The 17,916-nt window shown below is 42.4% G+C and overlaps 2 protein-coding genes across 2 annotated transcripts; one reads left to right on the top strand and one right to left on the bottom strand.

Moving 5' to 3' along the window:
• Positions 1–2,736: 2,736 nt before the first annotated feature.
• Positions 2,737–5,103, bottom strand: ggctb (gamma-glutamylcyclotransferase b). Its single transcript, XM_034528498.1, has 4 exons — positions 4,993–5,103; positions 4,770–4,915; positions 4,539–4,671; positions 2,737–2,901 (listed from the first exon to the last, which is right to left on the bottom strand). Exons 1-4 carry the CDS (start codon positions 5,101–5,103, stop codon positions 2,737–2,739), a joined length of 555 nt encoding a protein of 184 aa, XP_034384389.1.
• A 2,494-nt stretch (positions 5,104–7,597) lies between these two features.
• Positions 7,598–17,647, top strand: LOC117728097 (aldehyde dehydrogenase, mitochondrial-like). Its single transcript, XM_034528815.1, has 13 exons — positions 7,598–7,960; positions 8,776–8,880; positions 9,039–9,179; positions 12,229–12,308; positions 12,478–12,589; positions 13,535–13,663; positions 14,174–14,287; positions 14,422–14,524; positions 14,839–15,023; positions 15,739–15,903; positions 16,899–17,056; positions 17,256–17,370; positions 17,476–17,647. The coding sequence occupies exons 1-13, from the start codon at positions 7,844–7,846 to the stop codon at positions 17,506–17,508; spliced, it is 1,557 nt and encodes a 518-aa protein (XP_034384706.1). The 5' UTR covers positions 7,598–7,843; the 3' UTR covers positions 17,509–17,647.
• The last annotated feature ends 269 nt before the right edge of the window (positions 17,648–17,916 follow it).

Here is a 17,916-nt window from a genome sequence, read left to right on the forward strand (position 1 = left end):
ATGGCATTCCCAAAGGGGCCAACGGTCCAGAATGAGACTATACCCAGAACAACGGACACCAAAACGGCATCTGTTTACGTTGAAGTGACAAAGACTTCTAGTAAGTATTACGGGACAGAAGGTGACGTGTTATAGAGCGATAAGTCCACCGAGGGAGGAGGTCAGTGTGGATGGATGACTGATCTAACCACTGGACTGTTGTTCTTTGTCTACGACTGCCATTGTCCACGAATCATCATCAAAAGCCCTGGATTATATAATAGGCTGACTCATCCTGCACTCAGAGGCATTTACAAGAAATAAAACCAATCAAATGAGACTTTGGCCGACGAGTAAATCAAACTTATAAATCCCCACTTCCCTGTTTATGGATCGTAGAAGCTACCGGAGCAATTTCAGACAGGAAGAGGTGTGTTCATCAGTGGGCATCATTTCAATGGTTGGTGATATACAAGCTTAGTCCTTGTAACGCCAGCCCTCTTTAAAGGTATACCTGGGTCACCTGAGCCAGTTGTGTCACACAGCATTGGCAGTTATTACCATGTGTATTTACTGGATGGTAGATCTGGGACAACAGTATAAACATGACTAATCATGGCAACACTCAAGGGGGTTCATATAATAATAATAATAATAATAATCCATTTAATTTATATAGTGCTTTTCTAGATACTCAAAGACACTTTACATTATACACTGTAGACACAGCTACGGGGAGCAATGCAGGGTTAAGTGTCTTGCTCAAGGACACATCGACTAAGGCGGGGATTGAACTGCCGACCTCTTGATTGAAAGACGGGCATGCTAACCACTGACCCATAGTCACCCCATCTTAACATATACATCTACATCTGTTGCAAACCTCATTTCTTGTCCTGACATACTTCCCCCACTTGATTGCAACTTGTTGTCATACCGTATAGTGTTAATCGCTTAGGCTGCACACAACTAAAGCTCCAGAGGAATCCAGGACACATGGGGTAGCCATTGTGTACACATGACTGTGCAGTTAGAGTTTGTCTGGCTCTCATTTGGAAATAATTACAATCAAATTGCAAATAGGGCACTTCCAACAGACTACACTGTAGGTCCTGATCTGTGTGACAGGAACCTGATTGGAGTGTCCAGTGTTTGGCCGTCTGCTCTGCACCGCTGGAGGCCATGTGATGCTATGAACGCGAGCTGCAGCTGCACGGCAGAGAAGAATCTGTTTTGCCTTGTCCCCCATAGACAGGATAACCCTGTGTCCTAGATACATTCCTCTGTCTCAGATGCGATGTTTATTTGGGATTCTGTCACAGCTCAGCTTGGGTGGTTCAGAGGCCTAGAAAACAAGTTGTGTGTTGTGAAGATAGCTTTTCTGGAGAGGGATGCAGTCTGGCTGGCAGAGGGGGGTTGAGGGGGACATGTTTTGTCAACAGACATGGAATTTATTAAAACGCCCAACTCTCAAGGAGGCCAATACCGTGTCCTGTTTCCATGAACCAGAACAGCTTCTCCGCTGTGGCCTTTCAGAAACTCGGCCTTGAAGAAGAGGGTCAGCTGGGGCTGGTCAAACACCAAAATAATGTGGAACATTACTGCTGAGATCATACCAAACGAGACCCTTCCTCGCCTCCTTGGCTTGTCTCGTGGCTTTTTGACTTGACCAAGATTTCACTGGCAATGAAGGTCCATTTAAATACATATTGGTTTTCAAGAGGCCTGACACGTGATCTACCACTTCGATCTGACTATGAGTCCATGAAGAAGTAGATGAGGAAATGGAGATCAGTAGTGAGTGTAGTCTGAACAGCAATCATGGAGCTTGGTTGCATCAAACGCACAAATCAGCAGTTACAGGTGGCTTGTTGGTTTCTTTGAAAAGGTCGAAGGTCAGAAAGGAAGTTTGCAGGTAACATAATCAAGCATTTTAACTGAGAAATGTCAAAGAGAAGCTACTTTCTACAAAGTGACTACACAGAGAGTTCATTTGAGTCCTGAGATGCCCTTTTTCTCTCATATTGTTTAGTTAAGAGAGACGACAAAGAATAAGTTGTGTCATTGTTGTTGACATAAACCACTTTAATGTGTTTCAAATAATGGTACAATGGACTTATGTGGGAAATGAAAAGTGTCATCACAAATATTACACTTCATGGGCAATTAAAGGAACATATTTGTGTAATTTGTCTTGTCACAGCCACTGTGTGAAAACAATCCAGCAGTGACTAGCTTGCTTTATCTAGGTAAAAACATTATACCTGCTATTTATTGTAGATTGGTACTGCGGGGCAGAAGTGACACATCCCTGTGCAATACTCTTGCAGTACCATGCCACAATGGTACAAAAACGCAGGTATGGCCGTTGAAGGAATATTTTAGTTGTCCATTACTCAAAGTTGTGTTACAAGCAAGAAATAAGCATTGAAATATGATTTGTCTTTTATTTCAACCACAAAAACATAAAGGCACAATGGTGAAGCCAGGGAAAAAAATAACCTGTATTATTGTTACTTATGGTGATATGTAATCACGCAACACTTCTGGTAGATCTCATACTGTCACGATGGGACTATGATCTTCATCTGTACAGGCAACTCAAGTGAGACCACAGACCCATCCAAAATGTATTCTATCAGTGGTTGACAGTGGCCACTCATAGACCAGGCTGCTGGAATTAAGGTTAGCATTAAGCAGCGAGCTAAGGTACGAGGACTTTCCTCGGACAAAGTGGACCTGGATTCTGCTGGATTATCAGGCATCGGACCGGTGGTTGGCCCTCTCTTTGGCTCTCTTTCTGGCTCGCTCCAGTTCAGCCATCATGGGTAGAGGACCGTCATACATGTTGGTCTCGATTGCTCTCAGCTTCCCCTGGTAGTCCTTTGGCAAGCCGTTCTGCTCTGCTCCCATCATAATCACCTGCAGTGGTTGATGGAGTTGAACTCATTGACTGTTTAAGTCCCAGATTTTCTCTCTTCATAACAGCCACAAATCCCCACATTTCCTCCCAGCTCACTGTGGATGTTTTGAAATCCAGCTCTACTGAGTTGGATCAGATGGTCAGATATCCGAGGATATTATAAAATTACAATTTTGTGAAACAAAGTATTATTTGAAAAAGTAAAGAGGGGTGAAGTACAACTGAACTCTGAAAATGACATTTGTTGGTGACCAAGTTAATTTTCAGCAACTGAAAACACACTAAAATGATGCTGTGGTGGCGACCTGTCAATCACCTTGTCGCCCCGCCCTAAAGCATACCCTGCTTTATTGTTTATTTGACACCTAAATGGATCATAATCTACTAAATGAACATCGTTCCTTATTGAAGACTTGAAACTAGAGATTGAGACCATAAACTCATGTTTACCATATTTACTGAGGGAATAAATTAAGAGAGAAGTAGAGTAATTTTCTCATAGACTGGCACATCGGCTTCACTTCTCAGAACTGGAGGGTGACGCCTGATCCATCAGCCGTATTCATAAAACATCTTAATGCTAAAAGAAATTGCTAAAAACACATACCTGCAGGGAATTTAAAAGTTAGGACTGAAATGCGGACTCTAAAGAGCCTGAAGTAACTCCTCTGTCTGAGAGAAGTTAGAGGTGAACTAGGGCAGTGCTCGCCTGGCTGCTTGGCCTCCACTGTTGCTGCTTGTCTCTTATCGCAGGAGTACTTTTGTTCCTATTCAAAATGTCTCTCTGCAGCTTTGGGAAGAGCTGCAAAATGGGTTTGGGTCTAAGATAAGATCACTTGAGATTATGGCTCCTGGTAAATAAAACAATAATTTAATACAACGGTAAAAAGTGCCCATTGTCCAAATTGTCTTTCATATCTAATGCAAAAATCATGTCTTAAACCATTCGAAGCAACCACATTCGATGACTAGTGTGAGCATAAAGCGATTGGGGGACTGGACTATGCACTGGTCCTGGGGGGCTCTGAGCAGAGGACCAACACAGTCTCTCCCCCTCTGTACTGTGCTGGACAGTGTATTGTTCTGTATGTGCAACCGGCGCGTGAGCTACACTAGGTCGGTATCCAAAGATCACCGTGAATTTGAGAACCGCTAGCAGCTCCCCGGTGACAAGGCCCAGCATCACAGAGGGAACAGTAGAGTTGACTCCTGCACACTATAGAAGACAAAACTACGTTGTGCCTCTCCCTCGGGCATGTTTGGAGCTCTCACATGTGCAAAAGAACAGTCTGGTACTCTGGCTTACTCGCGGTCAGATGGGTAAAACGTAGCATGGCAGAGGGGGGGTGTCCTGACTGTTGTGAGCCCGTTGAGCACACGGTCAGGTGACGAGGGCTGTGAGTAGACTGACTCCTGTTCCAGAGGCTTCACACAGAGAAACGGGTTGAGAGTGAATAGGTGACCTGATTCATGATCATCTTTCTCAGGGTTGAGTAATTAGTTTGTCATTTGCAACACATGCACCTTGTGGTTTGTGTTGTATTTGGTCTGTGTGAAGAGCCAGAAAGAACCCCTTCTCCCTGACGTTTTAAGAGCTCCGAGCCCACGAGCCTGGATGCAGAGGAAGCAGTCTCACCTTGAGGTACTGTGGCGACGGCGGGGCATACACACAGCTGTTCATGATGTAGGTACGACAATTGAGCTCCTGGCCTTTCGTCTTCACTGGTAGCTCCACGGGACTGTACGCCCTTAACGTCACGTTCTCTTGACTGACAACACATGCACGCACATAAAAAGAGGTCAGTTGCACATGAAAAAAGACATCCAGGGGGAGGCCATTGAAGGAATTGAGAAGGGAAAAGTTTACTTGTCTAGAGACTCCAGATCAGACATGCTCATCCTCCACACGACACCCCACACCTCGTCCCCTGGACTGTGCTCTATGGTGGCCACACCTCCATGCCACCGGTCACTGGCGAGGCCTTTATAGTTCCCAAACACCAACCCATAGTCCTGAAAAGGAGACAAAGTCGTGAATGTGTACTGCTCATGCGGGACCGAACGTTGATGCTCCTGATATCAGACTGCACCTCCAGCCTGGCCACGCAGTGGACCTTAGCCGACGGGTTCTTGAGCTGGAGCCGCTCCTTCAGCAGGTTGCTGCCGTAGGCGAAGTACAGGAAGGTGAGGTGATTCTCCATGTTGTCACCAGCTTCTGGCAGGGGGGGACAAGAACGAGGCGGTGATGATGAGCAGTCGGAGGGAGCTCACAGAGTGTTTGGAGGAGCTGAGGGCTGAGTGGAGAGAGCATGAGGGGAGAGAAATGAAGTCCTGGCCTTCCAGCACTCGCACACCATTCTAATGCTAATCGCCCCGCAGTGCAATGCAGCCCTATTCACACTCACAATGGTTCGTCTCATGTGTTGAGCCAACACCTCTGAGCCGTACACAGGGGTAGTAATCATTGTGTCATATGCATTGAATGTGTTGTAATCTGTTATGTTATTCATTCTGGTCACATGACATCTTTTGTGTGTCCATCCTCCCTGAGCTTTCTGCCCCTTTCCTCCCCCTTAAAGGTGTTTGTTGGGGAGTTGTTCCTCTTTTGATGTAAGGGTCAACTGTCAGAGGATGTGAGGGTCAAAGGTCAGAGAATGTTGTAAAGCCCTCCGAGACAAATGTGGAATTTGAGATTTTGGGCTAAACAAAATAAATTGAATTGAATTGAATGAATACAAATCTTTTACCAGAGCTGATAATAAAGTGGTAATATCTATTGAACAATAAGGTAATATTGGGGCTATACCATGGTAATTACAGAGGCAATAACCTGGTTAATATCACTTTATTATCTTTCACTTTGTTTTTTAACATTTTTTTATTATGTTCATTTAAATATATTAACATTAAACATAAATACCAAAATTAGACTTGTCAGACAATAATGTAAGTAAATGTTTGTAAGAGCTTGATTTGGCTAAACTAAATCTATTTGATATGCCTTCCAAGGAACTTTTAATGACTATTTGTGAAAACATTGTCCCTTTGGTCCCAACCTTATTGGATTTAAATTGAGGATATCATGCCATTTCTCTGATATGTTCGGGTTGAATAGATTATTAGTCCCTCTGTTGCTAAGGAAGCTTTCACTACTTTACATGTTGGGAAAGTTGTCATCTGACTAACTGATGAATAACGCATTGTTTCCTTTGCGTGCTTTATTCGTCCTGCTTATGGTGCTGTGTCATAGTGCTCCCACCAGAGGGCAGCATGCACACATAATGCAGCGTGTCCAGGTGAAGGCGTTCAACTCCTCCCGTCTCCATCTTTGACACAGTGTGGAGCTCTTCAGCTTCTCCTGTATTCATCTAGGCTCAGTGGTGAGAGGAACGTACATCTACTCCAGCACTTTTCTTATGTACAACGTGGAGGTACTTATAATACTACAACATTTCTCTTCTAAATGTATATGATCACTTTATGCGTGGGTTTCTTTAGAGCTTCACACATGAATCATGAACTTACACTGTTTTGTCCTGGATTAGACTGAGCAGCATAGTACATGACTCCACCTCAGCCAGCTTGTGTCAATAATGATGATAATCCAATAATGTAAAACATATACGATGTGTACAGAGAACACTACCAACTTCTACATTTAGCTTATGAAACTTATGTTCAGTGCATTTCATTTACTTGTAACAGAGTATGTTTACACTGCTGAATTACTGGTATTATGCACATTAAGTGTGTTCACTTTTATGTTTAACGAACAATCGATCTAGAAATAATCAATGGAACTGACTTGACTTCAAAACGGTGAGTAAATACTTTCTCCTTATGTTACGTTTACTTGAAGTTACTTACATGTCGTACTTACTTCATTTCGGGAAGTTGTTCCGACTTAAACACGAGTTAATTCAACTTGTTGGCTCTAAGTGAACCAAGACAATTAGGAAGCGCCCAACAACCCAGCAGACGACAGATGTGACAAGAGATCTTTATTTTAAAAACTAATACAGAGCTTGTTCAGTGCCCCGCCCACCTTGAGACAGGCATGTGTTGCATAGGTTTGTTTACTACAAGGGTCAGATGGAGGACAAGGTATCCCCAGTGAATATGTTTGGAGGCAGGAGCCTGGCTCCACTTCAACACTGCTTCTATCAAACACTGAGAACACTTCTGAACTGCTTGTCTTAGTCAACTACTTCACATACTTGGATCCACAAGACTGAACTTCAAAGGACTACAATAATCCATTTGGTCTTGGGACTCCCATAAGAACGCAATCCAGTGGACAGCTGGACTATTTCACACCACACTGGTGCAGTGGTCCTGCTCCTCAGTACAAAGTATCTACACCAGCTTGTTCCTGCCCAGCTTTTTCAACACTTAACAAATGGCATTAAGTGTGCCCCATTAGTACTAAGTACTAATTGAATGATGGTATTGCCAATAGTTTAATGGAAAGACCTTCCGATACATGGGGAATTATAATTATAATTCTCTGCTGTACTGGGATTGCAATAAAAGGTAATAATAAACAGCATTAAATACAGCTGTATAAATAACCTAGATAATTAAAAAAAGAAAAAGGTAAATACAACTAAAACTATGGTTTAAATACGCTTATACTGCCATCTACTGGCACCTTTACGCAGCGTCTCCTTATACAGTGTCCGTGTTCACTCGAGAAACAGCACAGTACGATGGGGAAATACATAAATAAATATACACGATAACATCATATCGGAAAACACACAAAAAGACTTTGATTGAACTATATTACGAACTGCGTTGCATTAAAACAATGCAAACGTCACGAACAAGGAAGAGGCCGAGGGGGTAGCTGCGCCCCCTTTCCCCCCCCGAGCTCTCCGAGGCTGAAAAGCAGGTTCGTCGAGTCGATTTTGACAGCTGGCAGAGAAGAAGAAAAGCACCATGATCCGGACCGTGTTTTCTCGAAGCCTTCCCAGACTGTGCCGACCGCCGGCGTGTCACTACTCCGCGGGTGCAATCCCCGAACCCTGCAGCCAACCGGAGGTCCACTATGACAAGGTAAGTCAAGCTGCAGCGAGACGCAACAGTTGCGTCGGACTCTGGCCAGCTGCGCAGTTAAATGCGCACTCATGCAGAACCGAACAGAAACGCTTTCGGTTTCTCCTGTTTTTGGCAAGAATCTTGGAGGTGAATCATCAGCGATTAGTAATTAATCCATAAAAATCTTTATGGAGAGGATAATAAAGTGGATTCGAATTAGGTATCGAGAATTGTGGAAGTTCTTTCTGGTATTGGTATCAACTTCTAATGTTCTGGTATTGTAACTTAAACTAACAGACGGGCAATGATTGTGGTTTAAGAACTTTTGTTTTGCACACAGTATCTTGCCATGCAGGTTTGTTATAGGTTTTCTATAATCAATGTACCTATTACTCTTAAACACTGGCAAAAGCCTGCAGGAAGTGGATATTGATGGTTCTGTTTTCTTTAAAAAAAGGTAATTCTATAACTTTTATAGGACTTTTGTAGCTTTTCTGTTGTCAGATTTGTTGTAGCTCATTGCTATAAATCTTACTGTATCAAATACAGTGTCATGATTTTGTTAGACCCACATCACTAACTCTTAAACCTCGTCAAAAATGGAAAATGTAAGGAGTGGCAATTCCAACACAGACTGCCCTTATATGGTAGCAGGCATTTCAACTGTATTGAATCCCAGAGGAGATTGTCTCATAGTAGCATGTGACCCGTACAGAAAATGTAGAAACCAGTCAAAAGTATCATTTCATATTTGTTTTTATTTCCTAAAATAAGTTTGACTTCAGCAGTGAACACAATGGAGCCCTTTTCAATTATGCACTTTAATGTTTCAGCTCTTTATCAACAACCAGTGGGAGGATGCGGCGAGTGGGAAAACCTTCCCTACCATCAACCCAGCGACTGGGGAAGTCATCTGTCAAGTTGCAGAGGCGGACGTGGTACACACACACACACACACACACACACACACACACACACACACACACACACACACACACACTTTACCATCTTTAACCCCTTCACTATTTGATCCCCTAAAGACATGTTTTCACTGGAGTATTCCAACTCACAAAAGGGAATCATGTTACATTTCCAGGCAGATGTGGACAAGGCAGTGAAGGCAGCTCGTGATGCCTTCAGGTGGGGGTCACCTTGGAGACGGATGGACGCCTCTCACCGCGGTCTGCTAATCAACCGATTGGCTGATGCCATTGAGAGGGATTCTGCCTACCTTGCTGTGAGTCAATGTTAAATGTCAAAACAAAAAGGAACCCGTTTCATAAGACATAGAATAGACCAGTACATATTTTCTAAAACTGACTATTCTGTAGTTACATTTCTACATTACTGTAGCCAGAGAACAGCCACTACGGTTGCTGTTAGCTAGTTTAGACGAGTACAATAAACGGATGCAATGTCCAGTTTCTAATGTGAAAGGTAATTTATTTCTGATATACATTTTCCAACACAAACCAAAACATACTCTCCAAACCCATTTGTCTTAACCCCAAAAAAAAAAAAAAAAAATAAAATAAAAAAACAATCGTTATCATACATTGTCAAAAACGGTTCTCCTGATTATATTGGCCTCTGTCCGAATTGACAGCGGCCCTACGCCCCCAAGTGGTGGGAGGTCCAACAAAAAAAGAAAAAAAGCTCTTAAAATGACTACTGTGTACATCTTGTTGGGTTGGCCTGGCAACGGGGACGCTGGCGAACCTTAACGCCGCTCCGTATGGGACTGTTTTTATTTGTTTTATTCTACCTTATTTACAATTTAACATTCATTTAAATTATTTTTTATGTTATCTAACAGTGTAGCCATTCTTCTTTCTTAATTATTCTGCAAATGCTTCGTCTTGGATTATTTTTAATTTTTTGCTTGCCGTTGGCTCCTGCTCTCCACGTTAGCCGTATAGCTGACAGTCTCCCGCTAGCTGGCGGCTACCAACGAACCAGCCGACTCCCTGCTGGATGCTCTCAACCGCTACCGTCTGGACAACCTGGACAACTGGCGTTAGCTGGCTAGCCGACAGTCTCTCGCTGGCCGGCTGCTACCAACTAGCTAGCCGACTCCCTGCTCCATGCTGTTCCTCTTAGCGTCTCAAGTTTTACCTGAAATATTTTATTTGTTTGTTTGCTCTTTGTCTTTCTATTTAGTTTAGTGTGTTTTATAAATTCGATGTATTATTATTATTATTATTATTATTATTATTATCTTCTTAGTCAGTCCTTTAAAAAAAAAAAATCTTTTTGCTAACCATTTAGAGAAAGCAAAAAAATGGCCTAAATTGAACAAGAAAACTACACAAATAGAAATAATATACCGTTGCACACTGAAGGCATATATGAAATCGCTTTGTATTTCTCCAGTGTTGAATTCAGAACAGAATCGAAAGAAGAAGAAAAAAACGTGGCAACATAAAAGAAAACACAAATCTGCACATAGAGACAAATCAGATAGTTACAGATAAATAAACATCACGTGGTGAAAGAAATTCTTAATATAGCATACACTACTATTGATTTCTGCAGCTCACGTCTGCAGGCCCTTTATCTTGATGTCAGAGGTTATTGCTACAAAACTGCATGTCTAAACACACCGGCTCCTAGTTGTTAATGCCAGGAGGTCATACAATTAAATACATATTATATAATGAAGCCAATAAATCCAGAATAAAAATAAACCAAAAATTCCCCTACGGGTGAGGTCACTAATAACTTATGTTTCAGCTTCTTGTCACTTGCCTGTCCAGCGTGCTAGTCTTGGTTTGCACCTGTAGATCTCTTCCAAGTAACCAGGAGCTACGTGGAGCTGTAGCATCTGCAACAAGTACAATGTCTCCTGGAACATTTGCCGGGGAAAAACATTGAAAGAAAAAAACCCTGTAGTTTTATTTTGAAGGGGATCTTTTTATGCAGCGGCTCTGATTTTGTTTTCTTTGGCACTTGTCCCTCCCATTGCTGCTACTTCAACGACGACTCCATTGTTTGAGTTTAAGACGGCAGTGATTGACAGGTGGCGTGTGCCAGGTTTGGTCAAACCATCCTGATATGGCGGAGTTTTTTAATTTATAATGAAATTAAATATGAACCTACTTTTATATTTTATTGATTATTTATTAAATAACTATTTTTAAATCGATATTCATATACCTCCTTGAGAGCCTTCACGTACCCCCATTGGAGAACCACTGTGCTAATAAACACCTACCATTTCACAGCACTAAGGTGGTTCCTTAATTAAAAAAAACACACATTTAAACACACATTTAAAACACACATTTACTTGACACATTACAGGCATTACTCACATGTCACAACTCTTTCCTTTTTGCACTGGTTTCCCAGTCATACAAATATCACTGTATATATATTGTGTAAAAAAACAACAACAAATATATATTTATATATTGTGTTTATAAATATATAGTTTATATATAAATATATATATATATATATATATAATATATACAAAATAAATATATATGTGTGTATATATATATTTGTGTATATATATAAATATAGTTATATTACACATGTAATTGCAAACAATTCGGTCAAAAGTAAAAAGACACTGCTAAGTTCAACGTTAACGTTTAATTAAAATATTAAGTTATGAATCTTAACCGATGTCTACACGACCAGCTGCTGAATCACGTAATGTAGTTCAGCCGTCCGATCCAGAGATGTCGATCAGCTGTTCAGTGAACAACGATCCATAAGCGTTCAAATGAAGCTGTTTTTTCATTTAAATTGTAGTGACTAATATCCAATTTATATCTTGAAGCCACTGGGGGGCGACTGACAACTTGTTTGGAAGTGTGTTCTATGCCACATAATCACTGTCCAGTGCTCTGTGTTTCAGTAACACCATATCATTAAATCCTCATTGTTCAATCTCACTTGTATCAATGCGTCTGAGATGCTTAGTAACAGGATACCACACATTGACACAACCACGTTGACACAACACGGTCAAAAACTGTTTTCTTCACATCTACACACCTTATTCCCATCACCAGATACGTTAATGTGACACCCTGTGTGAAATGTCAGAATTGCCCGTTTCCTTCAAAGATAAAAGAAAGCAACACAACTACATTATGGCTCCAACACCCTGGTTAGCATGAGTTTACCTTATTGATTAGCTTGCTTTGGTACGCAGCTGTCTCTCCTACTGCTTCCTACTAACAATAACTGCATTTTGTGTGTTTTTCTATGATATTTGGAACACATCACATGATATTGCACAGTGCAAAACGTACATTGTGTCGTGTGCACAGGAGCTGGAGACCCTCGACAACGGGAAGCCGTACGCCATGTCCTACACCATGGATCTGCCCACTGTGGTGAAGTGTTTTCGGTAAAGTCACAAAATGCAACAACGATATAACACAGACGTGTTACTTCTCACCACTGCCTCAGTTTAGAAGAACAATACAGTTTCATCCAGTTCTTTGGTGTAAGACATAAGAAGCAGTAGCAATGCTTCCATTGTTATGCTAACGGGGGTCAACACCTGTTGTCTTCAGGTACCACGCAGGCTGGGCTGACAAATGGGAGGGAAAGACCATCCCGATCGACGGAGATTATTTCTGCTACACCAGACATGAACCCATTGGAGTCTGTGGACAGATCATACCGGTAAGGGGGGTTGGGGAGTGGGAAGGGAGACAATGGTTCAAATATTGTAGCTCTGGAATGGGCCAAATGTGAAAGGAGGCAATGGAAAAGCCTATTAACAGTTTCATTGCTGAATGACCACAGATACACAGAGGCAGTGTCCATTGCCAAATTAAATGCAGATCAGATCCAACATGCATAAGCTTGTTATGTGTTCCCCATACACCTCTGCCGTAGCTGCATCCACCCTTTGGTTTAATGTACATGAAGCACGGTTACCCATATTCTGTGCAGTTCAGCTATGTTAATGATCCTTAAAAATAAACCCTACGGGATATTAAAACTGCTGACGATTGCTTAACATCAGCTGCAGTTGTTTTCCGAGTGACGGTTTATTCCAGGCTGTGGAGATGGACTATTGTCGTGCTTCAATTGCACGCCTGATTTATTGCAGAAGGTAACCACAACAAAAGTCCACACTAGGGCACACAGATCAAAAATAACAATGTGTTCTATGAGGCCGCATTTTGAAGTGTTGCTTTTATGTTTCGTCACTTCGACGAATCAAAGCAGAGGCCAGTGTGTGTTTTTTTTAGAATTTTTGCAGTTCTTTCAAGTCATACTTATTTTGTATGTATTTGGTGCATTTTTAAGTTATGTCAAACGGCAACATCAGGCGACATTCACGTTGCGAAATAATCTACCAGGAATATGGTCTCGCATTTATATGATTGGCGTTGCAGCTAAAGTTGAGATTGGTTCAACTTTTCTTTTTTTTGCCCAATCACCCTGCATTGTTTTTGCCTGAGCCACTAACTTCATGGACTGGCTCTTCTTCTCCACGCAGGGTTCAAAGTGTCATTAAGACAAATCAGAAAGCTGAAATCATTCGGGGTGCATGTTGTAATGTCCGTATTCTGTGTGAAGTTGTAATACTTTTTACTCCTTATGTTTCTCTCCCTGCAGTGGAACTTCCCTCTGTTGATGCAGGCTTGGAAGCTTGCCCCTGCCCTGGCGACCGGTAACACCGTGGTGATGAAAGTGGCCGAGCAGACGCCACTCACAGCGCTCTATGTGGCCAGCCTGATTAAAGAAGTACTGCGTTTCTTTTTCCCCTCAGTGATTTGACCAGAAACATTTAAAGGATCATAAATGCCATACAAAGAAACATTAAGACCATCTTTTCCCCTTCTATAATCTTCCAAAACTTTAATTTAGCTGGGCTTGTATTGAAGCTTGCCCTGGTCTGTTATAATCTCCTATAAATTCTTCCCATTAAAATTCCCCCGTTATGTTCTCTGCCTACTCGACCTCCCGGCAGTATTAGTAAACTTGTTTTATTGAAGAACAGCCGCTGAAAAGCTCCACTAATTCGGTGATGAACAAATCTTTCTATAAATTCTTCACAATAATATCCGCCGTTATTTAAATGGGTGAGTTACATCAAAATGTGCCACCTGAATCACTTAAACCATCGTCGAGCTGGGGCCAACTTTGAATGTTACTACTTAGAGGTTGCTACACACGACTGTGACCTCTTTTAGATGTCCACAAGTATAACCAGCAACAGTTCTCAAGCTTTTGTTGACTTGGTTCTGTTTCCAGGTGGGTTTTCCTGAAGGTGTTGTGAATATCCTGCCAGGCATGGGACCATCAGCTGGCGCTGCCCTTGCAAGGCACATGGATGTTGACAAGTTGGCCTTCACCGGATCCACAGAGGTAGGACAGTTCTCAATTTTTTGGCCTTTAGTCAAAACACCCCATGGCAATCGGTAGGGTGGGGGGAGAATGACATCATACCAGTTGAAGCTAAGGTGTCACCACCTCTTTCTCTCCCCATCTGTGTCAATCAGGTCGGTCACCTGATCCAGCAGGCGTCCGGCAGCAGTAACCTGAAGAAAGTCACTCTGGAGCTGGGAGGAAAGAGCCCGAACATCATCCTGTCTGACGCCAACAGTGTGTTCTCCCTTAACCTCTGTGTTTGTCTGCTAGTCACCGTTAAACATTACCGGGACTGATACTTGTTACCCGGAGAGGTTGAAAGGAGATATCAAAGCGTCAAAGCCAGTGGCGCTAATTACCGGCACGTGTTAGCACATCATTAACTAGCGTTAGCAGTTTTATGCTAGTTTCCACCTGCTATAAATTGCTCTTGAAAGAGAGGATGAACCCTGAAACGCACAGGTTGATATAAAAGTATTTTTGAGTATTGTCTACTTTTCAAGAAGACTTTTATGGTGAAAGGTTGTCTTTGTCATTTCCTCGTCCAGTGGAAGACGCAGTGGAGCAGGCCCACTTTGGTCTGTTTTTCAGTCAAGGCCAGTGTTGCTGTGCTGGCTCCCGAATATTTGTCCAGGCGGACATCTACGATGAGTTTGTGGAGCGCAGCGTGGAGCGAGCCCGGAGACGAGTCGTGGGAAACCCCTTTGACTTAAAGACCGAGCAGGGACCTCAGGTAACACACACATTCGCTCACTGTTGCGCACTGTTACACATTGTTATTGTCAATTTTAGGCGTCAGTTTAATGTTACAATTAACTTAAAAACATGGACAACTCCCAGAACCGGACAACGCCGTGGTAGTGACCTGTCAATCACAAGGGAGCCCCGCCCTAAAGCATATTCCGCTTTATGGTCTATTTGACTCTAAATGGACCATAATTTACAAAATGAACATCATGCTGTATTGAAGACTTGAAACTAGAGATTGAGAACATAAATTCATGTTTACAATGTTTACTGAGGGAATAAATCAAGAGAGAAGTATTTTCTCATAGACTTCTTTACAATCGGAGGAGTCGCCCCCTGATGGCCATTAGAAAGAATGCAGGTTTAAGGCATTTCAGCATTGGCTTCACTTTTCAGAACTTGAAGTTGCCGAATTAGATAAAAACAGTCAAAAGCCCTTTTCGCACTGTATTACCTGGGACCCCTACTAATTTGTATTAATTGCGCAGGGAGTCTGTGATCGTAATCCCGTACAAATCTGCCATGACGGTAATTGGTTAGGTAAAAACTGGTTAGGTAAAGGTTCCGCTGCAAAATACGTGCCATATTTTGCCAAACACAGAGGTCACATGACAAAATGTAATACGGTGCTCGGCTCGTGAGTTCGTGTAACGTACTTTTTCAAACACTCGATGCTGTTCCCTCTGCGATGGCCGGTCCAGGTGGATCAGGAGCAGTTCAACAAGATTCTGGGCTACATCAGCAGCGGGAAGAGAGAGGGAGCCAAGCTGATGTGCGGAGGAGGAGTGGCTGCGGACAGAGGATACTTCATCCAACCTACTGTGTTCGGAGACGTCCAGGACAACATGACCATTGCCAGGGAGGAGGTAGGATATGCCTAACTGAAAATTAATCAAACAAATAAAGGCACTACTTCATATCATTCATATAGTTTACGTACACCCTAAATAAATTGTTCTCCATTTAAACCATGGGTTTCTCTGCGTTGTTGCCATTGGTTTCTGTACACACCAATACATATTCATCTGCCTTTGTTTAGTTCCCTTTTTGGTGTAATGCAGGATCTGCACCCCTCTCCTGTTTATTATTGCAATAGAATAAAAATTAATCTTCAGAGACATCAATGCTGATTTTCCGTGCTGGTCATAGAAATATGGGGATCTGGATTGCATATGCTTACCTACCAAAGAGTTGGGATTGCCTTCCTGCACACCAAGTGTGAGCCAGTGGCTAGCAGCCAACGATGCTGGGACTAGCATTGGTACTGGTAATTGGTGCATGTTCGGCCATTTAAAACAATAAGCGTACTTCAAAACGTGCATCAGATGCTTCAAGTGCTTCTGGGCCTTTTGTGTTATCTTAAAGACTTTCTTTCAATGTCATGGCTGCATCTTTAGCTGATTTTGATAATGTCGATGCGGCACGAGATTCAAGAACAAGACTTCTCGAGCATGAATTTGTTCGACACAATGACATAAAGAATTGGATCCGCCAAAAGGTAAAGAAAAACCTTTTGATCTTTCTGGTTCCTTTCTGTGATGTTGTCAGATACTAGGTATTGACAATCAGAGCCTGTGTGTACGTTAACGGTGAGGAGTTGGACCGAGGGATTATGTTACAGCCTATTCTCCTTCAATACTGGACTAATTTAAATAAATGTCCCCATTAGTCACGAACAAAAACAGGTTGAAAAACCAGTTACCAGTTAATAAATTCAGGCCCTGATGTCATTTAGTAAATACGTTAAACATCCTCCAAACGCAGATGTTTTAGAGGACGGTAAAATGTATATTTGCTTGTGTATTGATAGAAAGCTCCATCTGTCTTCTTGTTTCCTGTTCCGTCATGTTCTCCCTCACAGATCTTTGGTCCAGTGATGCAGATCATGAAGTTCAAAACACTGGAGGAGGTGGTGACGAGAGCCAACGATACTAAATATGGTCTGGCCGCCGGTGTGTTTACCAAGGACATTGATAAGGCCAGCTACGTCTCCAACGGGCTCCGTGCCGGAACTGTCTGGTAGGTCTGGTATTGATACTAATCTCATTACTGTGTAAACAGTCTCTGAGCTGCAGAGATATATATATATATATATATATATATATATATATATATATATGCATGCTATATTACATTTGACTCATTATCAATATGCAGGTCTGGTGGATTTCTTTCTTCCCGTCATTGAGGTGTGTGTGTGTGTGTGTTCACTCTGCAGGGTCAACTGTTATGACGTGTTTGCCTCCCAGGCTCCGTTCGGAGGTTACAAGTCTTCCGGCAACGGCAGAGAGATGGGAGAGTACGGCCTGGACAACTACACAGAAGTCAAAACGGTAATTGTTAGAATCAGATGAACCGCTCAGAATCAGGACCTGCAAAGGTAGCAACATAGGAACTAACTAAATATTGTTTAAACTGTCTCTTGTCTATGTTGTCAGGTGATCACCAAGGTACCTCAGAAGAATTCTTAGATTTGAGCAGTGAACCCAGTCAGCAGCGACTTGTCCACCTGATTCAACATCATGACTATAAAGACACAACCTCCATTTGTAATCTGTGACATTTATACATTTTCATAATAAATGCACTTTAAACTTGTGTTTAAACTTACTCCTGTCGTCTTTGTGTGTTATATACAGGGCACGTTAAAAGGTGAAGGGCTTTCCTTCACCGTCTGTGTGTCAGTGGGCTTTCCTTCACCGTCTGCAATGTAGCCTAAGTACTAACACATTTCACTTCTGGCATCTTTTCTCCAAAAAGCCGAGGAAGGTCGGCAAAAGCTCCTGCACTTGTTGTCTCCCCAGCGATCACTCGCTGTGAGTAAGCGCTGGGAAGCCCCGCCCCCTTGCAGTCGATGCATGCAGACAGCATGACAGGGA

Source organism: Cyclopterus lumpus, chromosome 25, assembly GCF_009769545.1.
Source record: "Cyclopterus lumpus isolate fCycLum1 chromosome 25, fCycLum1.pri, whole genome shotgun sequence".
Classification (NCBI taxonomy): Eukaryota; Metazoa; Chordata; class Actinopteri; order Perciformes; family Cyclopteridae; genus Cyclopterus; species Cyclopterus lumpus.